This window comes from Adelges cooleyi, unplaced genomic scaffold, assembly GCF_023614345.1.
Source record: "Adelges cooleyi isolate 19-005CV unplaced genomic scaffold, UGA_ACOO_1.1 ACOO_flye_CR_arks_rails_tigmint_CR_PRNA_651, whole genome shotgun sequence".
Taxonomy (NCBI): domain Eukaryota; kingdom Metazoa; phylum Arthropoda; class Insecta; order Hemiptera; family Adelgidae; genus Adelges; species Adelges cooleyi.
Window position 1 is genome coordinate 15,584,115 of NW_026096352.1, and position 23,794 is coordinate 15,607,908.

Consider the following 23,794-nt stretch of genomic DNA (forward strand, 5'->3'; position numbering starts at 1 on the left):
TAAAAAATGTATCGTTAACTTTTGTGCAATTAAGTCATTTTAACTAAAACAGTTGAATACATAAAATATTAAAGATTAGAAATAAAATGGTTCTAAAGTTTAAATACAAACATAACCTAAAAACCAAATACATCAAGATTAATAAGTTGTTTAAAAAAAAAACAATAAGCAATCTAAATAAACAAAAAAAAATGAAATAACAACTGTTTTGGTAAAGTATGCAGGTTCTTATGATTTGAGTTTAATAGATTGTAGTAGATTTAGGTTTTTTGTCCTTAAGTGTTATAATGTGTTTAATAGGAATTGTAGCCAATTGTAGAGTAATCGTTATGATTTTTTTTCTTTTTTTAGTTTTATAAAGTCAAAATTTTGTAAATTATGTTCTTAAGTCGTTAAAAATTAAAAGTTTACGATGTTAGAGGTATTGTGATTTATTTACATCGCAATAGACGTTGTAAAAAACGACATGCTAACTTTGCTACCAACATGTTTTCATGTTGAAAAATAACAGTTCAATTGAAAACCACACAAAATGTGGGAAAATATTGTAAAATATTATTAAAGAAATACAAAAGGTGAAAAATTTAAATACAAAAGCAACTGCAAATCAAAATATGTTAAGAAAAACAACTTGTTTTCGATAAAAAAAATATGTAATAAAACTGTACAAGATCTTACCATTTGTTTGCATTACAACAGAAGCTTTCAAAAACAGCTTGGTTTTGATAAAAAAAAAAAATAATATTACAATATTGGATTACAATTTTCACGATAATTGATTTTACAAAAACTCCTTGTAATAAGTTATAATTATAAAACATTTTTGATTTAGGAAAACATTCACTGTATGTCTTTTTTTTATGTTTAACGTACGTTATTCCCACCAATTGGGGCATAGACGGTTTAGTTTGGAATTTTAGGGCTTATAGACCTAGAGCCTGAACGTTCAAGCCCGCTTTGATTTTACTCGCCGGGGACTCTCCACGACTTACTGTCTGCTTTCTCAACCTTCTTGTCTAACTCCTTCACCCATGTCTTGATCGAAACATATACATTTACATGCTCCGTGCAATACTTGGCCATCAAGCTCCTAGACTTCATTTATCAGTAGGGTCAAACCTGAGTATTAATACATACGTACGAGTAAAATATACATCAACATATACAAAACATGTGTGGGGTTCTACTTCCAGTAAAGTAGTCCCAGTAGTTTAAATTTTCATCTAAAATTTGTTATAAATAACGAATATACGAATATAACGTAATACTACCATTTTTTTTTTAACATCTTGAAATAATAAACAAAAAATTATAAAAAAAATCTTTACTGATTTAGGAAATAATATGTATTTCCTCAAACAGTGATTTAAAATTGGTAGGACGCGGTTATTATATTGTGTGTTGTAGTTACTATTACTAATTTCTTTGTTGCTAAAAAATATTTTCTAACTTGTATAATATTCTTTTATATGAACGTTTAAATTAATTTAATAAGTACGGTTGATATGGACTTTTTTCACTATTATGGTGTATGATAATATAGTTTTCTTGTAAAAAAGCATCAGTTTATGTGTCTTTGTCAATATCGACGTAATTAACAATTATACCTTCTGACACGTTACTATAATAGGAATTACAAAAAGTGACAAAATATAGTGTGCCTGAGTGCTTTCTATATCCAGTAGAGGATGATGCCAATATAAAATATTTTAGTATCGATTAAAAACGATTAATAATTGTATTTTTACTATTATATTATTTTCCCGAAATTTGAAAAGTGTCAGATTATTAAATTTCATTTTAGTTAATAATTCTTCAGTTAAAAATCAAAATCAAATATTACCCAACTCGATTTGATGTTTGAATAAATAGTTTTAACGCGATTCTACTCAGTCCAGGTTATTCCAGACAGTTACATTTATTTTATTGGGTAAGTTCGGTCCGGGTTGGGTAGAATCGGACTAAAAAAATTGTTAAGTACTAACTTAATCATTATTCCACATCGATAAGTGAGGACCAAGTTAGCTATAATCCCGTTCAATAATGCCACACGAAATTATTTATTTATCGATAAAAGTAGGAATTACAATCTAATTCGAAATGTATATTATTATACCACTATTCGAATATTAGAATCTTTAAAAATTATGTGTTTTAATCCAAATTACAGCTCTATGGATATCTTGTATTCTAGTTAACACATTTTATAATTATTGTGTTCATACATTCAGATTCCCTTATTATCTTAAATGACAATATAATATACGTTTAAACAAAAAACTTATTTTTCCTAAACAACAGAATAAAATCTAAAAAATGTTTTACTGTATAATGTATACATAACTGATAATGTTAAAACTTAAAAATATAGTCCAACAGTTGTTAGTCGTTTGTTTTCATTTCAACAGTCATTGTGAAAAATACTGTATTTTGTGTAGTTAAGTTTATCTGATTATTGATTTAACACATAAGAGCCCTTTACGTGTACCTAAATCACTTAAGGGGTGAAAACACATATTTTTATAGCTATTTAAAAAAAAATTTTAAACGCCGAAACTAAGTTGGAGGTATTATAATTGTAGTTGCTTTAGTAGTTCTTTTTTAACTTATAAAATATAATATAAATTAAAGCTGCTTATGAGATAATTTTTTTTAAAGATAATCTATGCGTACTGTTAAATATTACATGTGTAATTAATAGTGATTATTAATTACAACTATAATACTAAGTCTGAAAACAGAACTAATACAGAAAAAATATTCGCTATATCTTATGTAAAGTAGAGTTCTACCTTGCATGCTTGTTTGTTAAAAGAAAAAGAACAACAAAAAAATAAATTCATAAAACAACTGGATATCTGAAAAAATATATAAACATTGTAAAAAAACCTCTAATCCCACCTATGACTCATAGGTTATGAGGCAGGTGTTATTGAAATTTGGGTTTCAAATCAGAGGCTAAACGAAAAATAATGCTATATTCAATAAAAATGTAAATTAATTTCATAAATATATTTTTTCTACTGACCCTATAAATATTTTATAAGCATAATAACGAAATATTTGTATGAATTGAATCAACAATTGGGTCGTTAATTGTAAAAGTGGACTAGCTCTAATTCTTTTAAATAAATATGCTTTTTCTTAATAGAGTCACGTTTAGTCATGTTTTTCATTACATAAGAAAAGCTACTCCGATAAAACTAAAAATTAATGAAACACTGAATGAATATTTATTGTATTGGTTTTCCTACATATTAATTCACAAAAAGCTCGTTATTTTAAAATTAAATTATTACAGAGAAATAATTTAGCTTTACAATAAACGACACAATTGTTTGATAAAAACATAACGATCATAATAAAAATGTTATCGCACCAATCGAGAAATATATTGTATTAATAATTATTAACTATTACAATTTTAAATTATATAATAAAAGATTTTTTTTAATTTACAATTTTTATTTACCAATTTAATACATTTATATCAAAGTAATTAATCCTTTTATCGTATTGGTATTTTTTTTCATATGAATAAAATGGTTGTATCCTTAACACATAACGGTCGATAAATAATGTTTATTCAAATTGATTGTTATTTTCATTGAGTGTGGATAGAGGCATGCCTAATAAATATTTCATAACAATGTCGACTTGATCCGACCAGTTTTTGCAAAGTTATAGTAATGTTTAAAAACATGTAATTTATATAGTTATATAGTACCCACAACATGGATAATCCACTAAATATCATGTTAATAAACCCAAAATAGCTTTCAAATCAAAAAATATAAATATTTTTCTAAAATTTGTCTACAGATTTGTTTATATATTTAATATAATATAAGACCTATTTTCATTCTGATGTTTAAATAAAAGCAAGTGACAAATACTTGGTAATATCTAAGTTTTAACTTTAGAGCAGTCATAATTCATAATAACAATTTGTATAGTTTTATATTACATTACTCGTGTTTAAGTATGCCATGACCGATCTAAAGTAAACTTTAATACAAATTTATATCTGTTTTTAGATTGTTTGTCGGATCACTGGTTCGGCCTGTTCAATGGATAAAAAATAATGTGTTTTGGCTGAAAAAAACGGTCGGTGTCCAGAGGCCTTAGAGTAGACTAGTGTTGAGTGTTAGAAGAATCATCCAGTATATCAAAAATGCTATGGTCTATTTATTAAAAATGAATAATGCAGTAACAAACCATTTTGTATAAAACGCGTATTCCTTCTGAACTAAGCAATAAAATGTAAAACAAAATATATTTTAATGATTCATACCATTATATCAAAGAGAAATATGACAGAAAAAATATTTTTAACGAGAAAAAACCCGAGCAAAAACTTTTATAAACTATTTAAATCATTTTTTAAAACATATTTATGCTACTAACTAACCTTTAAGAAAAGTTTTTGTGGATTGCCAATACTAAACCATCTTAACATATAATATACCTTCCATTATTACGTCGTTTCGTATTTATTTATGTTTCTACTTATTATTACTCTATTTTCTAATTTATGAATTTTACCTATATCACTGTATTAATTAGGACAGTAATATCTAACTCAACAAAGTATACCAAAAATCCTTCCCCCTAGAAGTGTTAGAAAATATTTCTTATTTAAAAGTTTGAGCATAGAGTGAAGATAGGTATAGAGGGACTCTACAGCATAAATGATTTTATTCAAAAAATTGTTCACTTACAATAATTAGTAATACAAACTGATTTATTATTATTTAATAAATTCATTTATTTTTGTGATTTATTATGGATACGAGTATGGTCTGTGCATGCGGCAGAACAAATAGATGTAGTAATTATGTAATTTTTTTTGTTTAAGTCGTCATTTTTCATAAAACCTGCCACATCTTTGGCTTCACTTGACTCCCTCCCATCCCTACTATACCCACCCCTCCACTAACAACATTATGGTTTTGGATTTATATAAAAAAATACGCAGTTGAAAAAGGTTAAATTTATTGTAATGTGGTTCACAGGCTTTTTGTACAAATATATTTTTTGTATAACAATCTATGACGCATAATGAAAAAAATATTGAATACCTACAAAGTAACAAACGGCAAATATGCATACATTTTAAAAGTTATGCGTGTTTTAATTTAAAAAAATATAAAAACATGTATTGAGTTTTTTTTTTATGTTGTAATATAAACTTTGTCCATATTTTCAAAGAAAATTTAGTTTTTTCATTTTATTAAATAATAATTTTTTCCTAATACCCACTACACATAACAAAATTAAAATCTAAATAAATAATTATACTTGAAATTAAGTTTATTTTTTTTTGTTATTTTCTTAATAGGAATCTTAAAAAATGTTTATAATATATAGAGCAACGCCTATTTTACATTGTGAATAATTTTCAAAATTTATATCCTAAGAATAGGTACACAAAAAAAAAAAACAAAGAAAAATTCCTTCCTTTTTTGGTTTTTTCGTGAGAGCGTTTTTGCTGTTCCAAGCTGTTAATAACGTTGGAAACACAAACATACATGTAGTTATAGATTAAAAAAAGGTCAAAAGATTTCATAAGCAATAATATTAATAATCACCATTCAATCGAATCTATGGAAATTAGTAGTTAGTCTCAGGCGTCTTGAAATTGAATGGTTCCTTTTTTTTGGAATAAGTTACTAAATAAGAAAACTGTTTGTTCTGAAATCCTCACGTAACATCCTTTTACGTACTTTCCAATGATTTCAGAAATTACATAGATTTGATAGTTTCCTTGACTGTCCAGAATGACAGCTATTATCAGCCGATAAACCGTATGGTACGTTATTATTGTGTTCCATTCAATAGTAAGTAAAATTTACCATGACACAACCCTACTATGCTCTGTCCCTACTATGCCTCAAACCCACTGTACTGGCTTTTTCCTATGGGAACCACCTATTTAATTACTTTCGGTCTCCAGATATCTTAATAATTTACAAACAACTCTTCCAGAGTCGTAAAGTGATTTTCAGGAAACTTCAAACACTTTATAATAAAAAATATATTGAATACAAAAAAAACTCGATAAAAGTGTAATACAACAAATTAATATCGAAAAAAAAACAGTATAAAGGGATCGGGGAATAGTTGGGAACGAAGCGTAGTGGGGTCGGGGCCATAGTGGGGACAGGGAGGTTACAAGTTTAAGGAATTTTTAAATCTGAGAGTGACAAAATCACTATCGAATAAACGCTTCGATGTAAATCAATAGTTTGTATTTTCAAGCCAGTACAGTCCTAACCAAGCACAGTGTAAACCAGCAAAGTAAGAAAATATTAAATTGAGGTGCTGTGTATACAAATAAGCTTTAAAGCGTTTATTTAAAAGTGATTTTATTCCAGAGGACTTGTACAGTAGAGTATATGCATAATAGAATGAATGCATAGAGGCGATGGAGAGCTCTACAGGAATTGGCTATAAAATTAACTCAAGTTGGACCAAGTTTTTATTTGGCCAGTTCAAATAGAAATCGTTTGTAACCTTCTATTAACCATAGTTTTAATCAGACCAACTTTGTATTTTTGGAAGAGTTACTAGTTTACTTATTTTTATAGCGATCACACGGTAAATCTTGTGCCCAATATATTTTGTTATTTGAACGGGTTTTTTTATAAGAAACTTATTTAACTATAATTTTCTGATTTAAAGCTCTGTATAATAATATATTTAACATTTTTACTTATTTGGTACTAATAATATTAGGAATATTTGAAATATTGGAAAATTATTTTTTACAACGCTAACCAAAATTGTTTTTTTTTGCGAAATATTTATTTGGCGCTAGTATTTTTTAGACACATAAACGTTCTGTTATTATACAAATAACATTGCCTTTTGCGTCATACTTTAATAAAACTGTATCAATATAGTATAAATTACATATGTTAAATAGTGTTTATTATATCCCTTTACAATTTATTCGACACATAATGTCATCCAAATTAATTAATTGTAAATGTTTTTAAAAACAACAAATGTTGCTTATGTTAACAAATTCGCAAAAACAATTTTGCAAAATACATCTGGATTTTATTTTTTGGGTCGGTAATATATAAGCCTTTCGATTAGTCGTAAAAAAACATTGAAGCAGCCAGTATAACTATCATTGCAATTATTTCGTAAGTATTATACGAAATTGTTTTCTTATATTTACTGGTTTTATATATTTTCTGAATTATAAATGTATTTAATGTTACGAAATAATATATTTAAATACATTAACTTAAAAAAAAAACATTACAGACTATTTAAATGATAATTTTTCAAATTATTCAAATACATTTTTAAACAAAGAACTTTTATTTGAATAATTTGATACCTAGACGATTATTTAAATATATTTTATTAGAATGATGCAGAGCTCTGGTTATAATTACGCATAGCATAGTAAGCATAGTTCGTATCGAAGCGTTTATTTGAAAGTGATTTGATCCTAGTAAGCCAGTACAGTGGGGTCGAGGCATAATGGGATCAAAGCAATAGGGACGGGGAGGCCTACAGGTCTACAGAAATTATTTTGTAATAAAAAGGGGAAAACCACTTTCAAATAAACGCTATAAACTCTTTGGTGCTAATTTTTAACGTAGTCGTTATTTTTTTTTTTTAAATGTTCGTATTTTCTTGATGCTTTGTTTATGCTAAATGTTTACATCCATACCACATATATTGTAAATAGACATCTACGTATTATAATATTTTTTAATACTATAATATGTTGCTGTCCTAATACAAGTGGTGGTCCTAATACTAGAATCGATGTGAATTGTTTTTTAGTATTGTAGTGTAGTACTTTCAGGCTTCAGCACTTGTTTAGTTGTATACCATGTTATACTTATATGATATTTATTTTAGCTCCTCCTCAAGACGTATTAACTCCAGTTTGATTATGTATTTTTTAAACAAGGGTTTTGCATTAAGTGAATAATATCACCAGAAATTGTTGGGATCCCATATTATTATTAATAAGAACATAACGTTTGAAGTAGAAACATGTGTTTTTGTAAAAAAATAGATTTTACATGCGATATTAAAGTTGAAAAAAAAAATTATCAAAATAGATACTTCTTACTATGGTAATATGTATATTTAAAATGTTGACCTAATGTTAAGTTTCAACGAAAAATTGCCTATACAATGCGCCTTAGTAAATGCTAGTGTAGAGGCCCCTTAAGTACTTTAAAAATAGTTTTCCAAAACTAATGTAATCGACCAGTCAACATTTTTAGTAAATTATTCTCAATTTCAAAAGTGAATGAAATGTATGTGTTAAAATGTATGTTTTAAAAGTTAGAGGTATTGAGTGGCCTATGATAAAATAATTACACTGTATATGTATATGTACTGAATTTGTATGAAAATCATTGAAGCAGTCAGTTTAACTATCATTGCAATAGCTTAAGTAAGGTAAACTATCGAACTTTAAAAATAGTAACATTGTTTGCTTTCGTCGAGTTTTTAATAGTTTCTTCTAAGCAATAACGTGTTTACCTAAATACGGACAGACGTGTCTTTCTTATAGTGCTCCCGCGTGTAATCTATAAGTTTCTAAGCGACAAACCGTATCTATATCGCCTTGACATACTTAAGAAGCTTTTACACCTGTGTAGTTTCTATTGAAAACCACACTATTCAATTTAACAGTACTCTGAAACGCGTGAAACGACAAAAATATTGAACACTAGTATACATTTGTCAATAATTGTTTTTCGATATTTTCTTTAATCGTGTTTTGTGGTTACGTAATCTTTGCATCAATGTAAGAAAATCACGATTTTGTACCTGCGTGCTTACAACAACACAAGTTTAAACTACACGCCAGGAACAATGTAAATAAGTAAAGATAATAAAAAAAAAATAATCCCGCTAAGAGTTAAAAAAATTACATAGGCAATTCTGCAATAAATGTTTAGATTTTATTGTAAGTATACCTCCGTCTAATATAACATGTTTTAATTTGCATTATTATTTGCAGACAAAAATGAAACTTTTCTATGTGATAGTGATCTATGCGTTTTTAAATGTTGTGGCAAATGGTGGTATGTATTCCTTGTACCTTTGTACATATTGATACAGGATAGGTTAAGATATATATAAAATAACGTGTTTACCTCAATACGGACAGCCGTGTCTTTCTTAAAGTGCTCCCGCGTGTAATCTATACGTTTTCAAGTGTCAAACCGTATCTATGTCGCCTTGACATACTTAAGAAGCTTTTACACCTGTGTAGTGTGCAGTTTCTATCGAAAACAACCCTATTCAATGTAACCGTACTTTGAAACGCATGAAACGACAAAAATTCATTATTCAACTTTTTTACAGAAAATGTAGAAGATAGAAAGAACCTTGAAACTACAAGTCAGTACATTTTTTGTTTACAAAATACTTTTTTTAAGTTTTAAGACTATACAATTTTTATACATAATTTATTACAGACGAACTCATTCGCACAATGGTTCTTAGAAGTAAGACATACTTAAAATTATTAATACTATAAATTTAATGGTTTTGTTGTACTTGCCACTTGCCTGACTATAAGGTTATTTATATTTATGAACTATAATCTCTATAAAAAATGTATTCAATTATTGGCTGTTGTGTGTATTGTATTTTTAAAAAATGGTTATTACCGAAAAACTCTAGGAATTATCAATAGTGGTGAAGTCGAGGTTTGTTGAGGATAATAAGCTCAAAAAACGCAACTTTTGTTGACAATATTTCTCAAAAGAGTCTTCTACACAAACAAAATGATTATATATTAATTTAGTTTGTAAAATATTATTGATAATCTAGAATAGATATTATAGAATAATTGTGTAATAAAATTCCAACACGGCTTATCACTAGTTAAATGGGTCACGTTTAACTCAAAATGTATTTGTATTCCAGCAGTCCCCAACCTGGGGGTAATTACCCCTCAAGGAGTAAAACACGATTTTTTTGAGGAATAAAGACTAAACTATTTATTTTTATTTTATGTACTTTATATCTATTATTATTATTAACTTTGCATCAGTCATGTACACATGGGAATACATGTGTATTACCTAATCTTATGTCCTAATGACACTGATAATTTTATTACCTTCAAATATTTTCAATATTTTTACTTAACTTTTTTTTGGGAGGGAGGGGTATTTGTCAATATCTAGCCTGATTTATGGGTAATAGTCTCAAAAAGGTTAGAAACCGCTGTTCTATTCAGAACATTTTTATACATATTATTACGCATTAAAATTTCATTTGATTTTTCTTAACTCAATCAATTATTTGTTTATTTCAGTGACCGCGTGGATCAACATAAAAAATTTTGCTTGGCAACAAAGATTATCGATGAGTAATTATTATTCTATAACAAAACCGATTAAGTATGCTAGTAGAAGAAATGTTTTGGAAATAATGCAATAATTATTACAAAAAAAATGTACCAATGCAATTTTATGAGTGTTATAAATATTAAATTTATATCACTCAGTATTCATTTGTAAATGTAAATTCATTATTATTATGAAACATGCATTTTCTACCTTGACTTCCTCTTTTAAATTTACAACTAAACTTAAAATTAAGTCTAATATCATTTAAAAATACATTTTTTGTAATCATCATTTCAGAGCATTTGTCTTTTATGTTTGCGATACCTGGTAATAATTGCAAATATTTCGATGTAGTTGATGGTTATTGTTATGTATAAAATAATTTCGTTTTAATTTCAGAACAAGATTGCGATAACAACTCCTTTCTCCGTAATTCATTTTTAATATTCATAGTACATATCACACGGTTTTTACATTAGTTTTTAAGTTATAAGAAAAATCATATGCATATTAATTTTGCCATAACAATTGAAATATATAAAAATGAATTTTGTTTTTAATTTTAGAGTACATGATGGAGCTTTATCTGCAACAAAAAATAATCGAACACTTAGGTATTTATAAAATTCAATATATTTTCACAAACACTTTACAAAACTAATAGATAAATATTAATTGTACTTAAAAATATTTGGATTGAAATCATAGTCATAAACTAAATATTTTTCGCTTAGTGTTAATGATCGTTTGATATCATTCCGTTCAAGAATGTGCGTTATCTTAAGCTTGTCATTCCTGGTACACTTCTTGTTAGTTAATCGTTAAAATTCACACTGAATAAACAAGTGTACACAAGTGAATACATGAAATGAAATGAAAATTAAAATAAAAAAAAATAATAATGTTAAAAACGTAAAATTTTATCGACCGCTGCAACCATTAGTCCCTTTCTTATTAGATAATACATTTACATGTTTTACACATAGGACTAGTAACTGTTCTTAATAAAATAACATTCTAGCGTGGAGTGTATGGGTAAGATTGGCTTTTTAATAATTTATTATTCTAAAAAAATTAGTTTTTAATAGGTTAAGCTGTTCTGACAGTATGCGTCTCATATAATTATCATCCGCTACAGCTGCTGAGCAATGTATAGCAAACTTAACGTATGGTAACCCTGGTACTGTGGCCGGCGGCACGTATTCAGTAGCTGAAGTCAAAGCACGCTATGTGGTGGCGGCGACAATGTAAACGTGTGTTTTATAGTACCCTGGTACCCATTATTACTATTCAATCACTAAATCTCTATCTTTATGTTGTTGACGCGAAATCGTAACACGAATTTTCTACGCAAATTTTGGAATGACCCCCAGCCAAACTCTAATTTCCATGTTACTACTGAATTTGGCACCTTATATTATTGAATTTATTATTCATTTTTATTTTGAACGTTATGAATACTTATTTTTAATAACCGTACAATTAATGCAAATTTATATGTTTTTTGTTACAGGCCATTTTGCCGTTAAGCATACACCTGTTGGTAATTACGCTTTATTCGACAGTCGTAAATAGCGCTTAAAATCTAGACGGTCATTTGAAATTTATTTTAAGTCAATCCAGGTTCCGTACGTAATGAGAATAAACTGTTAAAATGAAAACAAATATTAGTTCAACAACTGTACGTTCATTTAAACGCTTATACTTTAACGTTCAAACGACTTTTACCTCCAACTGAACGCAAAAATATGATACTTACATTAAATTTTTAAACTTATAACGTTACACGTTTTAACTTCAAAACCCGCTACCCTGAACTGAATCTTAAACGTTTATTTGCAAAAATTTAATTAACAAATAATTTTTATACGTACAGTTTAGTTTAACCGGTTTTGATGTGTTTTAACTTCAAAAACCGTTAAACTGAACTGTACGTATAAAAATGATAAGTTCATCAAATGTTTTGTTTATAAACTTTTAGATTCGTTAATTTAAATAATATTTTTTTGAACCTTATTTGCATTCATATTTATTTATCGATACATATTTTACCTTATCGATACCTTTTTTTAGCTTCGATGCAAAGCGAGAAGGTATTGGTTTTACTCTGATGTATGTTTTTTTTTTATCTGTATACACTGTAACTTCTTTTATACTGGACCAATTCCTTCGAATAGCAACTCTATAAATCGCAATTTTCATCTAGTTGGTACTTTGGGGGGGTAAAAGTTGAAAAAGTTTAACTCTTCACAGGCGAAAGTTGAAAAAACAAAAAAAAAACCGTACGAGTTTTTAAGTTAGAACTTTTACTGGCTATAGCTTCGAGAAAAAGAGTCGGATCGAGTTGAAATTTATAAGAAATATTTATTTAGTATGCCCGCGCACGTCAGTTATATCAAATTTGAATTTAACCCAATGCCCACCCCCCTAGGGGGGGTACAGGTTTTTTTGTTTTTCGGGGTTTTTAGCCGTAATTTTAAGACCTTTGGGTTGAAAATTTGCCAGTAGTTGGAACTCATATGTATCCATAACATATTAAACGGAAAAATAATTCGGCACTACAGTTTTTTTTTAATAGCCGAAAACTGTGTTTTCGCAGATTGCGTATATTTTAACAAAAAACACTTAAAATCTTAAAAAAATTGTTATCAAATCATTAAAACAATTTTATGTAGATCTATGCAGAATGATACTATTGAGTTTTGTGCTCAAGTAACACTTTTGACTTTAAGTTGACACAAAGTTCAATTTTTTTTTTTTTTTACTTAAGTTCTTTCTGGCTGATTAAAATTGAGAACTGATAACAAATTCGTAATCACCGACCCCAAAAACATATAATTTGACCCCTTTTAATGCCTTTTTCACAAAAATCCAGAAAAATGTTTTAGCTTCGATGCAAAGCGAGAAGGTATTGGTTTTACTCTGATGTATGTTTTTTTTTTATCTGTATACACTGTAACTTCTTTTATACTGGACCAATTCCTTCGAATAGCAACTCTATAAATCGCAATTTTCATCTAGTTGGTACTTTGGGGGGGTAAAAGTTGAAAAAGTTTAACTCTTCACAGGCGAAAGTTGAAAAAACAAAAAAAAAAACCGTACGAGTTTTTAAGTTAGAACTTTTACTGGCTATAGCTTCGAGAAAAAGAGTCGGATCGAGTTGAAATTTATAAGAAATATTTATTTAGTATGCCCGCGCACGTCAGTTATATCAAATTTGAATTTAACCCAATGCCCACCCCCCTAGGGGGGTACAGGTTTTTTGTTTTTCGGGGTTTTTAGCCGTAATTTTAAGACCTTTGGGTTGAAAATTTGCCAGTAGTTGGAACTCATATGTATCCATAACATATTAAACGGAAAAATAATTCGGCACTACAGTTTTTTTTTAATAGCCGGAAAACTGTGTTTTCGCAGATTGCGTATATTTTAACAAAAAACACTTAAAATCTTAAAAAAATTGTTATCAAATCATTAAAACAATTTTATGTAGATCTATGCAGAATGATACTATTGAGTTTTGTGCTCAAGTAACACTTTTGACTTTAAGTTGACACAAAGTTCAATTTTTTTTTTTTTTACTTAAGTTCTTTCTGGCTGATTAAAATTGAGAACTGATAACAAATTCGTAATCACCGACCCCAAAAACATATAATTTGACCCCTTTTAATGCCTTTTTCACAAAAATCCAGAAAAATGTTTTAGCTTCGATGCAAAGCGAGAAGGTATTGGTTTTACTCTGATGTATGTTTTTTTTTTATCTGTATACACTGTAACTTCTTTTATACTGGACCAATTCCTTCGAATAGCAACTCTATAAATCGCAATTTTCATCTAGTTGGTACTTTGGGGGGGTAAAAGTTGAAAAAGTTTAACTCTTCACAGGCGAAAGTTGAAAAAACAAAAAAAAAAACCGTACGAGTTTTTAAGTTAGAACTTTTACTGGCTATAGCTTCGAGAAAAAGAGTCGGATCGAGTTGAAATTTATAAGAAATATTTATTTAGTATGCCCGCGCACGTCAGTTATATCAAATTTGAATTTAACCCAATGCCCACCCCCCTAGGGGGGGTACAGGTTTTTTTGTTTTTCGGGGTTTTTAGCCGTAATTTTAAGACCTTTGGGTTGAAAATTTGCCAGTAGTTGGAACTCATATGTATCCATAACATATTAAACGGAAAAATAATTCGGCACTACAGTTTTTTTTTAATAGCCGGAAAACTGTGTTTTCGCAGATTGCGTATATTTTAACAAAAAACACTTAAAATCTTAAAAAAATTGTTATCAAATCATTAAAACAATTTTATGTAGATCTATGCAGAATGATACTATTGAGTTTTGTGCTCAAGTAACACTTTTGACTTTAAGTTGACACAAAGTTCAATTTTTTTTTTTTTTACTTAAGTTCTTTCTGGCTGATTAAAATTGAGAACTGATAACAAATTCGTAATCACCGACCCCAAAAACATATAATTTGACCCCTTTTAATGCCTTTTTCACAAAAATCCAGAAAAATGTTTTAGCTTCGATGCAAAGCGAGAAGGTATTGGTTTTACTCTGATGTATGTTTTTTTTTTATCTGTATACACTGTAACTTCTTTTATACTGGACCAATTCCTTCGAATAGCAACTCTATAAATCGCAATTTTCATCTAGTTGGTACTTTGGGGGGGTAAAAGTTGAAAAAGTTTAACTCTTCACAGGCGAAAGTTGAAAAAACAAAAAAAAAAACCGTACGAGTTTTTAAGTTAGAACTTTTACTGGCTATAGCTTCGAGAAAAAGAGTCGGATCGAGTTGAAATTTATAAGAAATATTTATTTAGTATGCCCGCGCACGTCAGTTATATCAAATTTGAATTTAACCCAATGCCCACCCCCCTAGGGGGGGTACAGGTTTTTTTGTTTTTCGGGGTTTTTAGCCGTAATTTTAAGACCTTTGGGTTGAAAATTTGCCAGTAGTTGGAACTCATATGTATCCATAACATATTAAACGGAAAAATAATTCGGCACTACAGTTTTTTTTTAATAGCCGGAAAACTGTGTTTTCGCAGATTGCGTATATTTTAACAAAAAACACTTAAAATCTTAAAAAATTGTTATCAAATCATTAAAACAATTTTATGTAGATCTATGCAGAATGATACTATTGAGTTTTGTGCTCAAGTAACACTTTTGACTTTAAGTTGACACAAAGTTCAATTTTTTTTTTTTTTTACTTAAGTTCTTTCTGGCTGATTAAAATTGAGAACTGATAACAAATTCGTAATCACCGACCCCAAAAACATATAATTTGACCCCTTTTAATGCCTTTTTCACAAAAATCCAGAAAAATGTTTTAGCTTCGATGCAAAGCGAGAAGGTATTGGTTTTACTCTGATGTATGTTTTTTTTTTTATCTGTATACACTGTAACTTCTTTTATACTGGACCAATTCCTTCGAATAGCAACTCTATAAATCGCAATTTTCATCTAGTTGGTACTTTGGGGGGTAAAAGTTGAAAAAGTTTAACTCTTCACAGGCGAAAGTTGAAAAAACAAAAAAAAAACCGTACGAGTTTTTAAGTTAGAACTTTTACTGGCTATAGCTTCGAGAAAAAGAGTCGGATCGAGTTGAAATTTATAAGAAATATTTATTTAGTATGCCCGCGCACGTCAGTTATATCAAATTTGAATTTAACCCAATGCCCACCCCCCTAGGGGGGTACAGGTTTTTTTGTTTTTCGGGGTTTTTAGCCGTAATTTTAAGACCTTTGGGTTGAAAATTTGCCAGTAGTTGGAACTCATATGTATCCATAACATATTAAACGGAAAAATAATTCGGCACTACAGTTTTTTTTTAATAGCCGGAAAACTGTGTTTTCGCAGATTGCGTATATTTTAACAAAAAACACTTAAAATCTTAAAAAAATTGTTATCAAATCATTAAAACAATTTTATGTAGATCTATGCAGAATGATACTATTGAGTTTTGTGCTCAAGTAACACTTTTGACTTTAAGTTGACACAAAGTTCAATTTTTTTTTTTTTTACTTAAGTTCTTTCTGGCTGATTAAAATTGAGAACTGATAACAAATTCGTAATCACCGACCCCAAAAACATATAATTTGACCCCTTTTAATGCCTTTTTCACAAAAATCCAGAAAAATGTTTTAGCTTCGATGCAAAGCGAGAAGGTATTGGTTTTACTCTGATGTATGTTTTTTTTTTATCTGTATACACTGTAACTTCTTTTATACTGGACCAATTCCTTCGAATAGCAACTCTATAAATCGCAATTTTCATCTAGTTGGTACTTTGGGGGGGTAAAAGTTGAAAAAGTTTAACTCTTCACAGGCGAAAGTTGAAAAAACAAAAAAAAAACCGTACGAGTTTTTAAGTTAGAACTTTTACTGGCTATAGCTTCGAGAAAAAGAGTCGGATCGAGTTGAAATTTATAAGAAATATTTATTTAGTATGCCCGCGCACGTCAGTTATATCAAATTTGAATTTAACCCAATGCCCACCCCCCTAGGGGGGGTACAGGTTTTTTTGTTTTTCGGGGTTTTTAGCCGTAATTTTAAGACCTTTGGGTTGAAAATTTGCCAGTAGTTGGAACTCATATGTATCCATAACATATTAAACGGAAAAATAATTCGGCACTACAGTTTTTTTTTAATAGCCGGAAAACTGTGTTTTCGCAGATTGCGTATATTTTAACAAAAAACACTTAAAATCTTAAAAAAATTGTTATCAAATCATTAAAACAATTTTATGTAGATCTATGCAGAATGATACTATTGAGTTTTGTGCTCAAGTAACACTTTTGACTTTAAGTTGACACAAAGTTCAATTTTTTTTTTTTTTTACTTAAGTTCTTTCTGGCTGATTAAAATTGAGAACTGATAACAAATTCGTAATCACCGACCCCAAAAACATATAATTTGACCCCTTTTAATGCCTTTTTCACAAAAATCCAGAAAAATGTTTTAGCTTCGATGCAAAGCGAGAAGGTATTGGTTTTACTCTGATGTTTTGTGCTCAAGTAACACTTTTGACTTTAAGTTGACACAAAGTTCAATTTTTTTTTTTTTTTACTTAAGTTCTTTCTGGCTGATTAAAATTGAGAACTGATAACAAATTCGTAATCACCGACCCCAAAAACATATAATTTGACCCCTTTTAATGCCTTTTTCACAAAAATCCAGAAAAATGTTTTAGCTTCGATGCAAAGCGAGAAGGTATTGGTTTTACTCTGATGTATGTTTTTTTTTTATCTGTATACACTGTAACTTCTTTTATACTGGACCAATTCCTTCGAATAGCAACTCTATAAATCGCAATTTTCATCTAGTTGGTACTTTGGGGGGGTAAAAGTTGAAAAAGTTTAACTCTTCACAGGCGAAAGTTGAAAAAACAAAAAAAAAACCGTACGAGTTTTTAAGTTAGAACTTTTACTGGCTATAGCTTCGAGAAAAAGAGTCGGATCGAGTTGAAATTTATAAGAAATATTTATTTAGTATGCCCGCGCACGTCAGTTATATCAAATTTGAATTTAACCCAATGCCCACCCCCCTAGGGGGGGTACAGGTTTTTTTGTTTTTCGGGGTTTTTAGCCGTAATTTTAAGACCTTTGGGTTGAAAATTTGCCAGTAGTTGGAACTCATATGTATCCATAACATATTAAACGGAAAAATAATTCGGCACTACAGTTTTTTTTTAATAGCCGGAAAACTGTGTTTTCGCAGATTGCGTATATTTTAACAAAAAACACTTAAAATCTTAAAAAAATTGTTATCAAATCATTAAAACAATTTTATGTAGATCTATGCAGAATGATACTATTGAGTTTTGTGCTCAAGTAACACTTTTGACTTTAAGTTGACACAAAGTTCAATTTTTTTTTTTTTTTACTTAAGTTCTTTCTGGCTGATTAAAATTGAGAACTGATAACAAATTCGTAATCACCGACCCCAAAAACATATAATTTGACCCCTTTTAATGCCTTTTTCACAAAAATCCAGAAAAATGTTTTAGCTTCGATGCAAAGCGAGAAGGTATTGGTTTTACTCTGATGTATGTTTTTTTTTTATCTGTATACACTGTAACTTCTTTTATACTGGACCAATTCCTTCGAATAGCAACTCTATAAATCGCAATTTTCATCTAGTTGGTACTTTGGGGGGGTAAAAGTTGAAAAAGTTTAACTCTTCACAGGCGAAAGTTGAAAAAACAAAAAAAAAACCGTACGAGTTTTTAAGTTAGAACTTTTACTGGCTATAGCTTCGAGAAAAAGAGTCGGATCGAGTTGAAATTTATAAGAAATATTTATTTAGTATGCCCGCGCACGTCAGTTATATCAAATTTGAATTTAACCCAATGCCCACCCCCCTAGGGGGGGTACAGGTTTTTTTGTTTTTCGGGGTTTTTAGCCGTAATTTTAAGACCTTTGGGTTGAAAATTTGCCAGTAGTTGGAACTCATATGTATCCATAACATATTAAACGGAAAAATAATTCGGCACTACAGTTTTTTTTTAATAGCCGGAAAACTGTGTTTTCGCAGATTGCGTATATTTTAACAAAAAACACTTAAAATCTTAAAAAAATTGTTATCAAATCATTAAAACAATTTTATGTAGATCTATGCAGAATGATACTATTGAGTTTTGTGCTCAAGTAACACTTTTGACTTTAAGTTGACACAAAGTTCAATTTTTTTTTTTTTTTACTTAAGTTCTTTCTGGCTGATTAAAATTGAGAACTGATAACAAATTCGTAATCACCGACCCCAAAAACATATAATTTGACCCCTTTTAATGCCTTTTTCACAAAAATCCAGAAAAATGTTTTAGCTTCGATGCAAAGCGAGAAGGTATTGGTTTTACTCTGATGTATGTTTTTTTTTTATCTGTATACACTGTAACTTCTTTTATACTGGACCAATTCCTTCGAATAGCAACTCTATAAATCGCAATTTTCATCTAGTTGGTACTTTGGGGGGGTAAAAGTTGAAAAAGTTTAACTCTTCACAGGCGAAAGTTGAAAAAACAAAAAAAAAACCGTACGAGTTTTTAAGTTAGAACTTTTACTGGCTATAGCTTCGAGAAAAAGAGTCGGATCGAGTTGAAATTTATAAGAAATATTTATTTAGTATGCCCGCGCACGTCAGTTATATCAAATTTGAATTTAACCCAATGCCCACCCCCCTAGGGGGGGTACAGGTTTTTTTGTTTTTCGGGGTTTTTAGCCGTAATTTTAAGACCTTTGGGTTGAAAATTTGCCAGTAGTTGGAACTCATATGTATCCATAACATATTAAACGGAAAAATAATTCGGCACTACAGTTTTTTTTTAATAGCCGGAAAACTGTGTTTTCGCAGATTGCGTATATTTTAACAAAAAACACTTAAAATCTTAAAAAAATTGTTATCAAATCATTAAAACAATTTTATGTAGATCTATGCAGAATGATACTATTGAGTTTTGTGCTCAAGTAACACTTTTGACTTTAAGTTGACACAAAGTTCAATTTTTTTTTTTTTTTACTTAAGTTCTTTCTGGCTGATTAAAATTGAGAACTGATAACAAATTCGTAATCACCGACCCCAAAAACATATAATTTGACCCCTTTTAATGCCTTTTTCACAAAAATCCAGAAAAATGTTTTAGCTTCGATGCAAAGCGAGAAGGTATTGGTTTTACTCTGATGTATGTTTTTTTTTTATCTGTATACACTGTAACTTCTTTTATACTGGACCAATTCCTTCGAATAGCAACTCTATAAATCGCAATTTTCATCTAGTTGGTACTTTGGGGGGGTAAAAGTTGAAAAAGTTTAACTCTTCACAGGCGAAAGTTGAAAAAACAAAAAAAAAACCGTACGAGTTTTTAAGTTAGAACTTTTACTGGCTATAGCTTCGAGAAAAAGAGTCGGATCGAGTTGAAATTTATAAGAAATATTTATTTAGTATGCCCGCGCACGTCAGTTATATCAAATTTGAATTTAACCCAATGCCCACCCCCCTAGGGGGGGTACAGGTTTTTTTGTTTTTCGGGGTTTTTAGCCGTAATTTTAAGACCTTTGGGTTGAAAATTTGCCAGTAGTTGGAACTCATATGTATCCATAACATATTAAACGGAAAAATAATTCGGCACTACAGTTTTTTTTTAATAGCCGGAAAACTGTGTTTTCGCAGATTGCGTATATTTTAACAAAAAACACTTAAAATCTTAAAAAAATTGTTATCAAATCATTAAAACAATTTTATGTAGATCTATGCAGAATGATACTATTGAGTTTTGTGCTCAAGTAACACTTTTGACTTTAAGTTGACACAAAGTTCAATTTTTTTTTTTTTTACTTAAGTTCTTTCTGGCTGATTAAAATTGAGAACTGATAACAAATTCGTAATCACCGACCCCAAAAACATATAATTTGACCCCTTTTAATGCCTTTTTCACAAAAATCCAGAAAAATGTTTTAGCTTCGATGCAAAGCGAGAAGGTATTGGTTTTACTCTGATGTATGTTTTTTTTTTATCTGTATACACTGTAACTTCTTTTATACTGGACCAATTCCTTCGAATAGCAACTCTATAAATCGCAATTTTCATCTAGTTGGTACTTTGGGGGGGTAAAAGTTGAAAAAGTTTAACTCTTCACAGGCGAAAGTTGAAAAAACAAAAAAAAAACCGTACGAGTTTTTAAGTTAGAACTTTTACTGGCTATAGCTTCGAGAAAAAGAGTCGGATCGAGTTGAAATTTATAAGAAATATTTATTTAGTATGCCCGCGCACGTCAGTTATATCAAATTTGAATTTAACCCAATGCCCACCCCCCTAGGGGGGGTACAGGTTTTTTTGTTTTTCGGGGTTTTTAGCCGTAATTTTAAGACCTTTGGGTTGAAAATTTGCCAGTAGTTGGAACTCATATGTATCCATAACATATTAAACGGAAAAATAATTCGGCACTACAGTTTTTTTTTAATAGCCGGAAAACTGTGTTTTCGCAGATTGCGTATATTTTAACAAAAAACACTTAAAATCTTAAAAAAATTGTTATCAAATCATTAAAACAATTTTATGTAGATCTATGCAGAATGATACTATTGAGTTTTGTGCTCAAGTAACACTTTTGACTTTAAGTTGACACAAAGTTCAATTTTTTTTTTTTTTTACTTAAGTTCTTTCTGGCTGATTAAAATTGAGAACTGATAACAAATTCGTAATCACCGACCCCAAAAACATATAATTTGACCCCTTTTAATGCCTTTTTCACAAAAATCCAGAAAAATGTTTTAGCTTCGATGCAAAGCGAGAAGGTATTGGTTTTACTCTGATGTATGTTTTTTTTTTATCTGTATACACTGTAACTTCTTTTATACTGGACCAATTCCTTCGAATAGCAACTCTATAAATCGCAATTTTCATCTAGTTGGTACTTTGGGGGGGTAAAAGTTGAAAAAGTTTAACTCTTCACAGGCGAAAGTTGAAAAAAAAAAAAAAAAACCGTACGAGTTTTTAAGTTAGAACTTTTACTGGCTATAGCTTCGAGAAAAAGAGTCGGATCGAGTTGAAATTTATAAGAAATATTTATTTAGTATGCCCGCGCACGTCAGTTATATCAAATTTGAATTTAACCCAATGCCCACCCCCCTAGGGGGGGTACAGGTTTTTTTGTTTTTCGGGGTTTTTAGCCGTAATTTTAAGACCTTTGGGTTGAAAATTTGCCAGTAGTTGGAACTCATATGTATCCATAACATATTAAACGGAAAAATAATTCGGCACTACAGTTTTTTTTTAATAGCCGGAAAACTGTGTTTTCGCAGATTGCGTATATTTTAACAAAAAACACTTAAAATCTTAAAAAAATTGTTATCAAATCATTAAAACAATTTTATGTAGATCTATGCAGAATGATACTATTGAGTTTTGTGCTCAAGTAACACTTTTGACTTTAAGTTGACACAAAGTTCAATTTTTTTTTTTTTTTACTTAAGTTCTTTCTGGTTGATTAAAATTGAGAACTGATAACAAATTCGTAATCACCGACCCCAAAAACATATAATTTGACCCCTTTTAATGCCTTTTTCACAAAAATCCAGAAAAATGTTTTAGCTTCGATGCAAAGCGAGAAGGTATTGGTTTTACTCTGATGTATGTTTTTTTTTTATCTGTATACACTGTAACTTCTTTTATACTGGACCAATTCCTTCGAATAGCAACTCTATAAATCGCAATTTTCATCTAGTTGGTACTTTGGGGGGGTAAAAGTTGAAAAAGTTTAACTCTTCACAGGCGAAAGTTGAAAAAACAAAAAAAAAACCGTACGAGTTTTTAAGTTAGAACTTTTACTGGCTATAGCTTCGAGAAAAAGAGTCGGATCGAGTTGAAATTTATAAGAAATATTTATTTAGTATGCCCGCGCACGTCAGTTATATCAAATTTGAATTTAACCCAATGCCCACCCCCCTAGGGGGGGTACAGGTTTTTTTGTTTTTCGGGGTTTTTAGCCGTAATTTTAAGACCTTTGGGTTGAAAATTTGCCAGTAGTTGGAACTCATATGTATCCATAACATATTAAACGGAAAAATAATTCGGCACTACAGTTTTTTTTTAATAGCCGGAAAACTGTGTTTTCGCAGATTGCGTATATTTTAACAAAAAACACTTAAAATCTTAAAAAAATTGTTATCAAATCATTAAAACAATTTTATGTAGATCTATGCAGAATGATACTATTGAGTTTTGTGCTCAAGTAACACTTTTGACTTTAAGTTGACACAAAGTTCAATTTTTTTTTTTTTTTTTTTTTAAGTACAAACGCACTCTACCAGATGTGAGAAACGAAAAAAAAAAAGTATAATTTTTTGTTCTATTGGCATCATCGTGTGTACGAACGGCATATTGATGCGCGCTCTTATTCTGCTCCGTAATGAATTATGAAATCAGTTATGATAGAAAATATTGTATGTCGTTTCAAATAGTATTTTTAAATCTCTACAAAAACGCTAGTTTTTATTCTGGTTGTAACTTGTATTGCGCTGTATAAAACTTTTATGACGTAGTTGATGTTTATTTTATCAATTTTCATTATTTAATAAAAAACAATTTGTCAACAGAATATAACTAACTGGGTGTGGATTTTATTAAGTCACAGTTGATATAAAATCGATTTGGACTCGAACTTTTTGCGGAATGACTGAATTTAATTTAAGTAACTAATTTAATTTTAATTGGCAGCCATTACGTGAGAAATGATAACATGAGTTGTTTATACTATAGTGTATAGTTGTTGTAATTATCAATTTTCGAGACAAAATAATATTCGATCGTGACCATATAAACGCCCGATCGCGTTATCAACTGTCCACCGTCTTATGTACACGGTACAGGTGGGAACGAAAAACCCCTTATCGGCCCGAGCCGGTCATGGAGTGTGAGAGAGAGGTCGGGGGTAGATGACATTTGTAGGT

The 23,794-nt window shown here is 29.6% G+C and overlaps 2 protein-coding genes across 4 annotated transcripts in view; both read left to right on the top strand.

Moving 5' to 3' along the window:
- Nucleotides 1–7,010: 7,010 nt before the first annotated feature.
- LOC126845018 (uncharacterized) overlaps nt 7,011–23,794 on the top strand; it is a 114,069-nt gene continuing 97,285 nt past the window's right edge. Inside the window, exon 1 of the mRNA XM_050583588.1 lies at nt 7,011–7,154. The gene's annotated coding sequence lies outside the window, so the exon portion shown is untranslated. The remainder of the gene's footprint in view (nt 7,155–23,794) is intronic.
- The window catches only part of LOC126845027 (uncharacterized), an 18,116-nt gene continuing 2,995 nt past the window's right edge, over nt 8,674–23,794 (top strand). Inside the window, exons 1-9 of one of the 3 annotated variants that reach the window (XM_050583605.1) lie at nt 8,674–8,861; nt 9,008–9,071; nt 9,355–9,390; nt 9,468–9,497; nt 10,316–10,369; nt 10,647–10,676; nt 10,749–10,778; nt 10,916–10,963; nt 11,863–11,892. In XM_050583605.1, the coding sequence (XP_050439562.1) occupies nt 9,014–9,071; nt 9,355–9,390; nt 9,468–9,497; nt 10,316–10,369; nt 10,647–10,676; nt 10,749–10,778; nt 10,916–10,963; nt 11,863–11,892 (316 nt within the window). In that variant the 5' untranslated portion in view covers nt 8,674–8,861; nt 9,008–9,013. Of the gene's footprint in view, nt 8,862–9,007; nt 9,072–9,094; nt 9,391–9,467; nt 9,498–10,315; nt 10,370–10,646; nt 10,677–10,748; nt 10,779–10,915; nt 10,964–11,862; nt 11,893–23,794 lie in introns of those variants that run through there. The other 2 variants (XM_050583606.1, XM_050583607.1) reach the window with 2 other exon arrangements.